Source organism: Solanum verrucosum, unplaced genomic scaffold, assembly GCF_900185275.1.
Source record: "Solanum verrucosum unplaced genomic scaffold, falcon-dt-bn FXZP01000783.1, whole genome shotgun sequence".
In the NCBI taxonomy this organism is placed as follows: Eukaryota; Viridiplantae; Streptophyta; class Magnoliopsida; order Solanales; family Solanaceae; genus Solanum; species Solanum verrucosum.
Window position 1 is genome coordinate 84,764 of NW_026020627.1, and position 13,545 is coordinate 98,308.

Here is a 13,545-nt window from a genome sequence, read left to right on the forward strand (position 1 = left end):
TCTCTAATTATTAATCTCTTTTTCTTTAACTTAGCACTTAACTTTCAACTTTAAGCTCAATTACCACCTTCTCGTCTCGAGTTTAAATACTTTCGTTGGAGTTATAACTTGCAGTACACATGCTGCAACATGCAAGGCATCACATCACCTTCCGAGCTAGTTTAAACCAACGCTAATCATATAAGAACATGGTCCCTCACCTATACTATAAGGCTATGTCAATTATCACAAGAATAGAATAAGCATACGCATAATATGGGCTGTTACAAGCGACTTAGTGAGAGTGTCTGCAACTTGATCCACGGAGGGAAGATAATTGACAATCACTTTGCCAATTTGCACACTGTTGCAGAGGTAATGAAAGTGCACTCCAATGTGCTTTATTTTAGTGTGGAAGATTGGATTTTTGGTGGGATATGAAACACCAATGTCATCACAAAAAATACTTGGCATTTGTGAGACTTGGCATCGTAGTTCATTCAACAAGTTGTGGACCCAAGTAATCTTAGAGAGTGTGTTAGCTACTGATTTGTGTTCTTCTTCAATGGAAGATCGAGCAACTGATTTTTGCTTCCGAGAGAACCAACAAATAGAGATTCTATTACAGAGATCGCTCACCCAATCAACATCAGCATACTTATACAGATTCCTATCAAAATGATGAAAGATTTGCAAGCACAATGTTGCTGATGACTTGAGATATCGAAGAACTCTTCTTCTCTTTCTGTCAGTTGAGGCTTGTTGAAGGATTCTAGAGGTAGCTGCTTGTCATCCTGGCAGGCCCTCTTTTTCTTTTTCTAAAAGCTTTGTTCTACTTGAGAACCAAAGTCTAGGACTTGTAATTATTTTTTAATTATGTACTTATGTATTTAGTGGCTTGTACATGCGACAACTAGATGTTGGGTGTTTTAATTAATAGAAAAATAAGTTTTCTATTTTATCTTGTTCTTGTTTTTAGGATTTATCAGTCGAAGCAGGAGACAATATACCTTGATATTTTTGAGCATTTTTTTAATTCAAAGCATCGTTCCATCTTAATTGAAAAAGCAAATAACGTTTCAAGAACAAATCTAGTTCTTCTTCTGCGTTGCTTTTGTATTATTTTTTATTTTGACTCTTTTTGTGTTTGATTCCACGTAATCTTTTTCAAGATCGTTTTGATGTTTTGAAAAAAATAGGGCTCAGATTTCCTTTGTTTACTATATCTGATCCACACTCTCTTTGACTTGGGGGTTCTTTTGCTTCTTGAGTTTTCCGCATTTCTTTGGTTTTCGTTGGTTTGAGGCTGACTTGTCTTGGTGGAAAAACACAAGTGCCATCACGTTCATTTTTGGGTCGTGGCAATATCACTGTCTTGAAAATTGTTTATGACCATAATAAGACGGGAAAAATCTACCAACCATATATTTGTGGCCATTAAGGACCTATATATGCGATTCCTTCATTTGAGAGGGAGAATTGTAAGTGATGATGAATTAGTTTCTCATTAGGATTCACTTTCATCATCGAATGCGAATAAAAGTGATCTTGCTATTAATGGTAGCAAAAGTAATCTTCTTGTTCTAAAAGGAGGAGATAATCTTGTTTCAAGTGATAGTGAGATGATGATAGTTCTAGTTCAAGTATGGTTGATCCAAGATATAGTTACCCTACTAGATGAAATTAATGAATCAACAATTTCCATAAGCTCTTTTATGCCCTTTAAAATAAATGGAATTTTAAGAATCTATCAAGTATAAGAACTAGTGGATCTACCAAAAATAACACAAAACCATTGAAACCAAATGGGTTCTCAAAGTTAAGCACGTGGCTTGTTACACAATTGAGAAATATAAGGCTAGACTTGTTACTAAGAAATATATGTAATAGAAAAAAAATAACTTTCACATATAATAAACATAAAAATCATATTTGTATGTTATAACTATAGTTTGTATAATTGCACTCAATAACAAACTTTATGTTTGCTATGGAGCATCAGATTGTATAATTCGCTGACAGGAGCTTTAGATTTGTATAATTTCGTTGTCAGGCCATTTGTATAAATCGTTGGCAGCCTCTCGTTTGTATAAATCTCTGGCAGCCTCTTAATTCAATTTTATGTGTTTGTATATCTACATAAAATTTGATTTTGTATACAATTAAATTGAAATAAAATATTTGTATATCAAATCTCTCTCTCGCTTTATACAACACAAATTATACATTGAAATTTGTATAATCTGTATTTGTATAAAGCGAGAAAGAGAGAAAGGCAAAAGAGAACTGGGCAGGGGAAGATTTGTATTTGTATAATTATAAGTGTATAGGACGAAAATATATGTATTCGTATTGGTATATACAGTTTTCTCTCGCTTTATACAAACATAAACACATTTTATACATTTGTGTTTGTATAAAAGCGAGAGAGGCGAGGGAGAGACTGGCGAGACTGGCGAGCGAGAAACCTAGGGAGAGAGGCGAATGACAATTGTTTGCTACGGGTTACAATTAAATCAAACTGTGGTTATAGCATTTAATTTGAATTAATAATTTGCTATTTTATACAATTTTCCAAAAAAATGCCTATGACTAGACCTTTCTCACCTATTATGTTGAATCACCCTTGTCTAATTTTGACTATTATTGTTAGTTTGGATCTATAATTGCATCAGACAAATGTAAAGACTGTCTTTATGAACAATTTCACCTTCATCACAAAAACTCGTTTAATCTCTTAAGATCACATGCATTTTATAAGCTCTGTTACTTATGGATCATTAGTCTCTCCCTTCCACATCAACAGTAGATTAATTGTGATGTACTCCTTCTGTTCACTTTTACTTGTTATATTTAGATTTGACACATTCATTTGAAGAACAATGATTGACATGGTTATTTTACCCTACTATCCCTATTAAAAGACGTTTAGTATTATGGGGTTAGTAATTAATGCTAAGGACAAAATTATATATATTTTTAAAATAATGGACAAATAAAAGTGAACCGAGGAAGTTTCTCATATTCTTTAAATTTATGCAATATATACGAGTCCACTGTAGAATTGCTCTAAAGTGGTTACTGTTGATCAAATAAATGCAAATAACATACACACTTTTCTTAATAATGATGGTATTCAAACTAAGCTTGTTGGTTAATGCATCAACTACTTGCTGCTAGCTCCGTCTCATGATGGGCGAAGTTAAGTTAGAAAGTTGTATGACAGGTGGTAACTATCTTGTACAGTTCGGGGATAATCGGCGTACTCCAATCAGTGAGGGGGATCTTTGGCTCTATTGAACATACAGGGAATTGGAGGTAGCATTCTATCGATGTCAAGTCATTGACTGGTTTCTTCAGCCCTTTTTCTATGTGTTGGTGTATATGACCGACATAAGACTCGACTTGTTAGATATTACGGAGGATCTTACTAAAAGTATTTGTCTCATACTACTTGATCACTTACTAAATCAGGATAGAATTAATTATGTTCCCCCCATTTTCCCATACAATTAATATGGGGCAAAAAGCTTAAGTATACAACTTAAGTACCTTAATTACTACTATATGACAATAGTTTTTTTTTCCACCTATATAGCAATAGTTTTTTTCAAAACTAGAATTTCTATTTTTTTTATTAAAAAAAAAACGTAGAAATAGTCAGCAATGATTATCTCTAATCCCTGATTTTCTCCAATTATTTTACCTTCTACGATTTACTCAGATTTGTTATATATTTCTCTCATGAAAGAAGGTTTTTAACAAAAATAAAACTCTCTTTCTACTCATCTGATCGACTATTCAAATATGAATACCAACTATTTTTGAATCCTAATTCAACACAACGGATGGTGGGACACATCAGGTATTTGAACAAATAACGATTGAATTGGTATTTTTTCGTGATTATGTTAATATATTTATGATTTTTTTCTTATGATCGTTTTTCTTGCAATTTGTATTAGGTCGTTTTGGTATTTGTTCTTTTGTTTAAATTGTATGTTCTTGTGGTTAGTATAAAATTCACCTGCCTTGGTAAATGGTCAGGTGGAACGATACTATTTTTAAATTCTTGAATAAATAATAAATATTATTAATTATTTTTGGTATATTATTAGTTTTAATTGATAGTGAACATTGTGGAGATGATGTGGTGAAATTGATATTCTATATTATGTTTTTTTTTTATTAATATCATTATTCATCGTTTATTTTTAGTGTGAGTGTTATACATTAGGTTTTATAGAAAAATAAATTTTCGTTAGATTCAGTGAACATTTTTTGGTATAACATTAGGTTTAATTGATTAGTGCACTTGCGTATCTTGTTGTCCATAGATAAACACCATAATTCATAATTACTTTTTGTATGTGTTCTGGTGTAATTGATATGTTGTAGGCCTTATATAAACACAATAAATCGATAATTTATTTTGGTGTGTGATCGGATATTATTGGTATTTTTTAGACCTTATATAAATATCAACTTCAAGTTAATATTTTGGTACATCTATTGGTGTATTTAGTTGTCTGATTTGGTATAGATAATAAATTGAAGAAATATTAAACGTCTGATATAGTAAATATTTTTGGTGTGAATGTTATACATTAGATCGTATAGAAAATTCAACTTTGGTGGTTATTAAATGTCCAATTCAGTGAATACTTTTTGGTATAATATTTGGTATAATTGATTAGTGCACTTACGTATCTTTTGTCTATAGAAAAACACAATAATTTACAAATTATTTATGGTATGTAATCAGGTATAATTGGTATATTTTGGACCTTATATAAACACCAATATCAAAGTTAATATTTTGGTACATCTATTGGTGTATTTAGTCGTCTGATTTGGTATAGATAACAAAGTTGAAGAAATATTAAATTGGTTATAATGCTTGTTGATTTGTGATGGTAGATTATTATGTGTAACATGATAGTGTAGATGGTGTAGATGATTTGGTGTAATTGATAATGTGTATTATGTTTTTATAAACACCAGAAGTCATATCAAGTGCATTATGTAGTTTGTTTTTGGGTGTTTAAATACAATGAAATTGTTGGTATTTTATTGGTAAATGATTTGGTGAAAATGTTGATCTATACAACTAATTTAGGTCTCGTCAATCGTTTTGAAATTTTCATGGTGATTTTTTTGGTTCATTTGTTGGCGTAGTTGATAGTGTATTTTATGTTGTCCAAAATTATTTTGGAGATTGATTAACAATAAATTATAATGTTACACAGGTATAAGTACTTGGATTACAATATAGAAGGAGTAATATATGACGCAAACACCAAATACGATGGCTTAGTTACTACAAATGCTTCCCAATTGGGTGTGGACACGACCATTTTAGAGTTAGAACTTAAACATGTCGTGAGCGTTCCATCTCCACCAATGAAGATTCATAATAATATCCGCCTCAGAATTAACATTGGTGTTTTCTTTTTGTTTTAATTTTATTTAAACAAGTATGTAGTTGAATCTTTTGTGCTTTTGTTGAAATTTAGATGTTTTTAATGAATGTTAATTGCAGTTTAATCCAATATTAGTTAATGTTGATTGGCTAATTCGTATTATTGGTGTATTGATAATTATATCATTGTTGTTTGCTTGTTTGTATAATTCATATTTTTGTGAAAAAATTACTGTAAAAACTGATATTGGTGTTATTTTTGTAATATTGATGAAATATTCGAAAGTGATTGACTAAATCATATTAAGGCTCACTTCATAATATTGGTGTAATTGTTGTTGTAACATTGGTGATGGCATATTGACTTCCAATTACACACATTTTGACAAATATAAATACAAACAAGTAAATGTATTTGTCAGTTCATTGAACACAATATAAGCACCAAAATGATATATTTTTCATAATATTGGTGTAAAATGTATGCAAATAAGTGGTGGTAATTGAACACAAAATAATAAAAACTGATCGAAAATACCACTTAAAGTGACATCCAAAAGTGTAACAAAAACATTTTGTAAAGAACAAAAATTCAACAGCATATTTCATAAAATTAAGTGTTAACAGAACATGCTCCTTTTAAGTCCTCCCCCTTTCGAATTAATTTCCGCATCTTCCAATTGGTTCACTTTCACTAACCGTACCAGTATCAATCTTCATAATTTTTTTTTGGGGCATCCTAACCATATTGATCGGAATATGAAAATAGAATATTGAGTGATGAACTTAAGAGGAAATACAAAAATGGTGCAAGTGATGAACTAATGAGAGAAGTGATGAAATATGAAAATGATCAATATGAACGGAAGAGAGAAAAACAATGGTTAAAATTTCTCTCAATGAAAACTGCACAGGGGATAATGAAGTTTAGAAAAGAGTGAATTGTTGGAAACCTAAAAGACTTTTACTTTATATTGATTGAATAAAAAAGGAAAAAAATAAAATAATATCTGAAAGGTAGAAACGTGTGTATTATGAACTTTAATTGGAGAGATAAATAAGGCACATAATCCCAAAAATAGGAGAGAAGAAAATCGAAATTAAATAATTTAATTAAAATAAAAAATAATTAAACAGTTATGTTGGTAATTTATAAACTACATTTGTAATTAAATAAAAGTATATGCATATATTGTACATTAAAATCTTAAGTAGTATATTTCTGTAATTTTCACATTTGGGGGTTATGACTTTGAAAGTTTAAATAAATTTTGAAGATCCAAATTTCTTTTTTTAAGAGGCTAATTAATATGAACAAAGGGGAAAATAGTAAAATTGATCAATTTATTAATAATTTTTTAATAACCATATAAAATAAAAAATGTCTACGGAGAAAGTATCGCTCACCAAACACTTAAGTTTAGGCAGATGGGAAAATGTGATAGAATATGAATATTAGTTCCCAAGGTAGTAATGCCCCACTAATCCATGGCTAAGCCTTACCCTTTGGCAAAATTCAGCACAATATCAACAACAGGATATATTCTTTCAATTAAACAAAATAGGATTATTAGTAAAAAGAAAAAGGGATTTCAATTTTTAAACATCATTTTTGGAAATTGAAACTTGAATATTGGAACATTCCTGGTGTCTGGAGACTAGGTAGGACCTAACCACACATGGGCACACACTTTCTTCTATCTGTCTTTAATGTTGTGATTCGATTGATCTTGAAACCCCATTTAGCATCATTGCTAGTGATTGGACATGCCTAAAAGAATGATTCTACCCATGTTTGCTTTGTGGATTTGCAACATGCTGCCTTTTTTAGTTCTTTAAGGACTCATTTGGCCAGAAAAAAGTAAAAAATTAACATGATCAAATGAGTCTCATATTATTCTTTCCAAAAAGTATGGTCGAACATAACTTCAACTCCAACATTCAAACAAATAAAAGTGAATCTGTAACTTGTGTTTTGGTGCTCCCAAAACAGTACATGTCCTCAGAATTTTACTTCGAATTCTACATTTTTACCTTCTAAACTACACCTCTTCGTCTGACAACTATACATAAGTAACATAATTCTTTGTGATCTAAAGAAGACTGCTGTATACCATGAAAAGTCCAGCCTCCCCCTGCCCCCCCCCCCCCCCCCCCCACGCTTACCCCCCCAAAAAAAAAATCATACATAGATTGTGAAATATTCAAATACCAAATTTTATGAGGCTTCCAAGATAAGTGGGCAGGATATATTAACTTTCGTCTCGAGAAGTTCCTGGGAAGTAGTGCAAGGAACAACTAGAATGCAATCTCTTGAAGTATTTGAAGTGTGTTCTGATGAACCTGAAACACAATTTAAAAATTATATAGGTTAGCTATTTGTCAAGAAATGATGTCGAAAACAATCAGCCATTGATAGCAAAGCAACTTTCTAAATGAAATGCTACCCCAAACAAAGATTAACAAGAGTGTACCCATTCAAGATGCTGTGCTGTAACTCCAGAGACATTTCCTCCATATATGCCACCTAACACCTACAATGTCGCAATAAGATGCGGTAAGATATTATAATCGTCTCATGCTTCTGGAGATCGAATCAGAAATGCCAACTATGTCCAATAACAAAAATCTTATGTACTAGAAACTCTTACCTTAGAAACTGTTTCAAGAAACATGCCAGGACGCACAGGATGTGGTTTTCGCCCACTTACACTTGCCTGGGAGCAAAAGAAAATTATAGTTGAAAAGGCTTTTGGAATTCTCAAAAAGTAGTGACATCATCTCAGAACAAAATCTCACCCTTCCTGCAATTCCACCAGCAGCACCAACTTCATCATCCGAACTGTCTGCACCTTCTTCTTTACCAAGCATCACGTCTTTTATCATGTCGCGTACTGTTTTCCCTGGTCTTAGGGAAACAAGTTTAGTTAAAAAGTTCACCTGCATGACCATAAAATGCTAACGTTAGTAATCAAAGCAGAAGCCGTACAAAAACCATTCAGGTGGTTTATTTTTCACAGATTACAGTCCACCGAATTAAAATGTGACATGGGATATATATGTTTAAAGCAACAAACCTCTGATTCAGGAAGAATATTAAGGCCACGATCATTTCTTTCGTCAAGTATTCCACCTCCCATCATGTTCCTAGCTTCTTCTCTGATTAAAACCAACCTTGCTAGTAACTTCCTGTCAGGGATAACAGAACGAGATTCCATTGTCTGCAACAAAGACAGCCACAGACAATCCATAATTTTACCGGTGAACACTAGCGTGAAGGATTCCTTCAAATCGTAATAATATTTTTGAAGTCTGTTGATCTGATAAATGATTTTTAGGGTTCAGAAATCACATTACATGATGTTATTTTATTACTATTACTTAAGCATGATGAAACTATACTTTTTTTTCACAATGGAACATGAGATGATTCTAGAGCATGAAAGCAACGAACGAAACCTAATAGTAAAAGGAGCATCCGGACTAAATTATTACTATGCAGTATCCACTATTGGATATTACTTCCAACGTGATTTTTAAATATTTAAATTTATTTCTAAAAAAGGATACAATCGGAGCCCAAGGGTGTGACCTAGTGGTCAATCAATTGGGTTGTGGACTCGGAGTTTTCAAGTTCAAATCCTAACTGAGACAAAAATACTAGGTGACTTTATTCCATTTGTCATAGCCTTGTGGACAATTATCTGGTACCTGTTTGTTGCTAGTGGGAGGTGACAAGTATGCCGTGTAATTAGTCTAGGTGCATGCAAGTTGGCTTGGCCACCACAGTTATAAAAAAAACAAAAATAAGGATAAAATGGATATTATATCTAAATCATGGAAAAGGTCAAAACAGATAACGAAGAATAAAGTATATCACATATATTGAATTTGAGAACACATAGAAGTTAAAACAGAAGTCAAAAGAGAGTAATACAAATAAGTTAGCCGAAAGCTGTAACACCATTTGGCACTTCCATGAGGGATTTGTTTGATTATTGATGACTGAAAACTGACAACTCTAAAGTGACACGAAAAAATTGAAGTCCAAACAAGATGATTTCCCTATGCCTTTTGGCAGGTTAGGTTTCCAACTGAAACCCATGTACTCCCTCTGTTTCAATTGGTTTGACTTACTTTACTTTTTAGTGTGTTTCAAAAAGAATGTCTCTTTTCTTTTTTGGCAACTCTTTTTCTAACTTTCCACATGACATGTTTAAGACCATAAGATTAAATAACATTTTGGTATATTCAACATATTTTAGTTTAATGCCACAAGATTCAAAAAAGTCTTCTTTACTTTCTTAAACTCTCTATCAGGTGAAAACCACACAAACAAATTGAAACGGAGGGAGTATCATTTTTGGTCTGATAACCAAGTAAGATGGTTTTTGTTAAGACTTGACATTACCACGACTTGCGTTTTTCTTTTTCAATTTTATAAAAAATTAATATTTCAGTAACTTGAGAACAAAAATAAATAATGAATTCAGCATTGAGCACAAGTTTCTTACAGCTTACATATAACCAGCATCAACACTACAAATTGTCTGACCAAGATGGCTGAGCAGAAGTTCTTTAACATCACTATATGAAAATGCTGACCTAACCATTTTCCAAAATGTGTTACATAATGCATAGTGCCTTATGGTCTCTACAATCAGAGTGTTCCATACCCTGTAAAGTTTGTGGTTTCTAATAACCTGCGTCCTAAGGGACCCACAGTCAAATGAAACTGATGCAAACAAATTATCTAGTTAGAACTTAGATCCCAACAACTCGATCGTCTCCTGACTATGCATGTACATTAAGAGCCTACCTCCAGAATATCATCCGCTTGGTTAGCTATATCATTCAAATTTGCCCCAGGAAGATGGACTTTTGTTCCATTCTCACTTTGAAATACTCCACCACCACCAGCTACTCGCCTGAGCAATTCATGTCTGCTTTCTTTTTGGGGAGTTCTACAGAGCAGGCCTACGACTTGAACCTAGAAAACATACAAATCCAACTCAATGTCAGAACAAAGACTAGAGCAACAATGCTGCTAATAATTTAGTCATTCAGCATACTCACATGAGGGGGGCACTTCTTGGTAAGATGGGATAACACAGTCTCCTTGATAACTTCCAAGAGTGATTTGCGCTAAAAGAAACAATTCTGTTATTAACATACCTTCCCAGAATATGTCTTGTATCAATGCAGTACTCAACAGGAAACAAATAGGCATGAACTAGGCACAAAATGGAAACATAAAAAAAAGACTATGATATGGATCAGATATCTGGCTTGATATCTAAATCATATAGCATTCAGTCTAGCCAACAATCAAGGGGAATTGATTACGGAGAAGGTTTCCTTTCGTGCCTTTAATTCTTTGATTATCGCTTCTTCAATCCTGATGCTCTTGGAAATTTTTTTTTTAAGAAATAAATTTACCCATATGATGAAAAAGGCTAAAACGAGAGAAATCAACATTCATGCACACAGCCTGACTATTTACTAGAGAAATCGGTATCAATAAGTTTCTGAAATGAGACACCTTTTACTTCATTACATCTTGTACTAGGCAGAAATTACACGAAGACCATCAACAACAACTATTTCATACTAATCCATCTCCAAAGGCAGCACACAAATTATCTTACCACACAAAATGTACCAGAAGTGTCGACAGTGAAAACTAATTAATGAATTGCTCATGGCAAAAAGATGATAGGTGAGATCATGAATCACGCATACTGAAGTCAAACTATGATTCCACAAACAAAAGTACTGCTTAAGGGAAAAGAACGAGGAAAACTAAAAAGATAAGACACCTGAGCGTAACTCAACCCAAAAGCTAGCTCATGAGGGGAGGTTTGTCCAAGTCCATATAAGGAGACCAATTTCCCATCCCCTCTACGGATGTGGGAATTCTAAACAAAAACAAAACGAAAAACAGATCAGGAACCTTAAATAATACTACCTTGTCATCCTGGTCCTTGTCAGCAATTTGGATCATGTAATCAAGGGCCATCATGAACCCGGACTCCATTTCATCAACTCTTTTCCCAATCACTCCTTGTGCAGCCAATTGCACTGCTACCTCCTCAGATGCTTCATCCATCTTCATATCTTCCAACTGTTTCATACATATGTATCCAACAAAGGATATTGAAGAGATGAATAACTACTCCAGCTGACATACTGAACTAACCACATAAACGACTTGAACGAAAAAAAAAAGAAAAAAAACGAGGGAAAGTTCTATCTTTTTATTACTTTCATATTTGTATCCATACCATTATCCATTTCAACATCACACATTAGTAGACAGGTTAAGCTTCATTTCTAGGGTTACTAGCTATCAAGAATTAAGACCACACCCTTCGGATAACAATTCAGATACTTCAGAAAATTCCTAAGAGAAGCACATTCACATGGACTGTGAAATCCTAGTACCTCTAATATTTAACATAATCAACAATTAAACAGGAACAAATTCGATGAACACCCAAGGGTTTTGGGTTTAAGTTTTCTAGGAATCAAAGATACAGAAGAGTTGTAGTTATTATTTAAAAGTATAACACCACAAAGACAAACGGAATAGAATACAATTAAGGGAAAACATACTAGCTTGGCCATTTCTTCAAGGACGGAGGTAACTTGTTCACCACCTTTAAGAAGAACTTGATACTGAGAAGTATCAAAATCTCCAATTTCAGGTCCACTATTTTCCATTCTTCCATTTTGAGCTCCGAATTCCTCCGCCAAAAATCCTGCGCCGACCTCGTAACTCGTGCATAATGCCGATAGGTTTAGTCTGGAGGATGGCTTCAGCTGCAATGAATACTGATTGGGGATTTCTAGTTGAAGAAAATAGTATGGTGATGGAGTCGAGTAACGAGATAGAATTGCAGGAGCAGCTCCACAGAAAATGGTAGGAATGGACAGAAATGCCATGGATGAAATGACCAAGGACGGAATTAGAGTTTTTTTTTGCGGGGGATGGAGATTGTTGGAGAGGTTCCGATTACAATATCACCTAATAGTTCTATTTTCCTTAAAACTATATTTGATGCACTAAAAATATTTTTTTTTTCTCTTTCCTAATCCGATGACATATCAATTATTATATTACTAATAAAATTATCCGCAGCTCGCACGTGAATTCAATATCACATAATTTATAACATAATATTTAAAACATATCAGTCATTAAAACTTAAACAGTATATTATCTTGAGAAAATGACATAAATAGTCTTTTAACTATAGGAGTAGGTCTAAAATGGTCCCTTAACTATACACTTAACGGATTTAGTCCTTTAACTATTCAAAAACTTATCAGCTTTGGTCCCTTAACTATATATTTACCGAATTTAGTCCCTTAACTATAAACTTACCGATTTTAGTCCTTTAAGTATTCAAAAACTTATCAGGTTTGGTCTTTGTCCATTTTTAATACAAATAACTTAGGTTTATATTTACAGAAATATTCGTGAAATTAAATCTTTAACCCATATTTTAAGTTTTTTCTCTATCCCCGCCCTTTTTTCTTCAAACCACTCTTATGAAAATAACAATAACGTCAACTATTCAAAATAAAATTAATGAGGAATGAAGATATAAGTCCTAATTTTATTAATGGAGCATAAAATTAAGCATATAATTGTTGTTAATGACTTGAATCTGCACTTGAATATGCTAATTAGTGCGGATTTTATTTAATTTACTCAATTTTCTTTACGTAAAATAAATTGAATAGAATAATAAAATTGATCTATTTAAAAATAATTGCAAATCTACCATTTTATAAATTGCAATTTCTAAAAAATTAAACAAATTCTGTTCAATGAAGTCGTTGGAGTAAAAACTTTGGATCTAACGGGTAGTAATTTTTTTCTTCTTATAATAAAGTTTAGCATATTCAAGTCATTAGTACCAATAAATATGCTTCATTTTATCCTCTTTTGAATAAAATTATGATTTATATTTTCTTTCCTAGTGAATTTTATTTTAAGTCGTTGAGGTTAAGGTTCTTCGCATAAGGTTAATTTGAAGAAAAAGTAGTGAAGAGAGAGAAACAACAGAAAAAATTGCTAAAGGATTTAATTTCTCGAGGCATGAATTTCGTTAAGATAAACCTAAGTTATTTGTATT

The 13,545-nt window shown here is 32.5% G+C and overlaps 1 protein-coding gene across 1 annotated transcript; it reads right to left on the reverse strand.

Annotated features, from left to right (window-relative positions):
* Positions 1-7,582: 7,582 nt before the first annotated feature.
* LOC125811401 (protein PEP-RELATED DEVELOPMENT ARRESTED 1, chloroplastic) lies at positions 7,583-12,403 on the reverse strand. Its single transcript, XM_049490881.1, has 9 exons — positions 12,017-12,403; positions 11,370-11,525; positions 10,478-10,546; positions 10,221-10,391; positions 8,479-8,622; positions 8,201-8,341; positions 8,053-8,118; positions 7,876-7,935; positions 7,583-7,744 (listed from the first exon to the last, which is right to left on the reverse strand). The coding sequence occupies exons 1-9, from the start codon at positions 12,344-12,346 to the stop codon at positions 7,700-7,702; spliced, it is 1,182 nt and encodes a 393-aa protein (XP_049346838.1). The 5' UTR covers positions 12,347-12,403; the 3' UTR covers positions 7,583-7,699.
* Between the last annotated feature and the right edge of the window lie 1,142 nt (positions 12,404-13,545).

Bases quoted from the DNA above. Each gene is read 5' to 3' on its own strand.
- LOC125811401 (XM_049490881.1), bottom strand. From the start codon at position 12,346: ATGGCATTTCTGTCCATTCCTACCATTTTCTGTGGAGCTGCTCCTGCA. The intron at 8,342-8,478 runs GTTTGTTGCTTT...ATGGTCATGCAG, and splicing joins ATATTCTTCCTGAATCAGAG to GTGAACTTTTTAACTAAACT. The intron at 7,745-7,875 runs GTACACTCTTGT...ATTGTGTTTCAG, and splicing joins CAGCACAGCATCTTGAATGG to GTTCATCAGAACACACTTCA.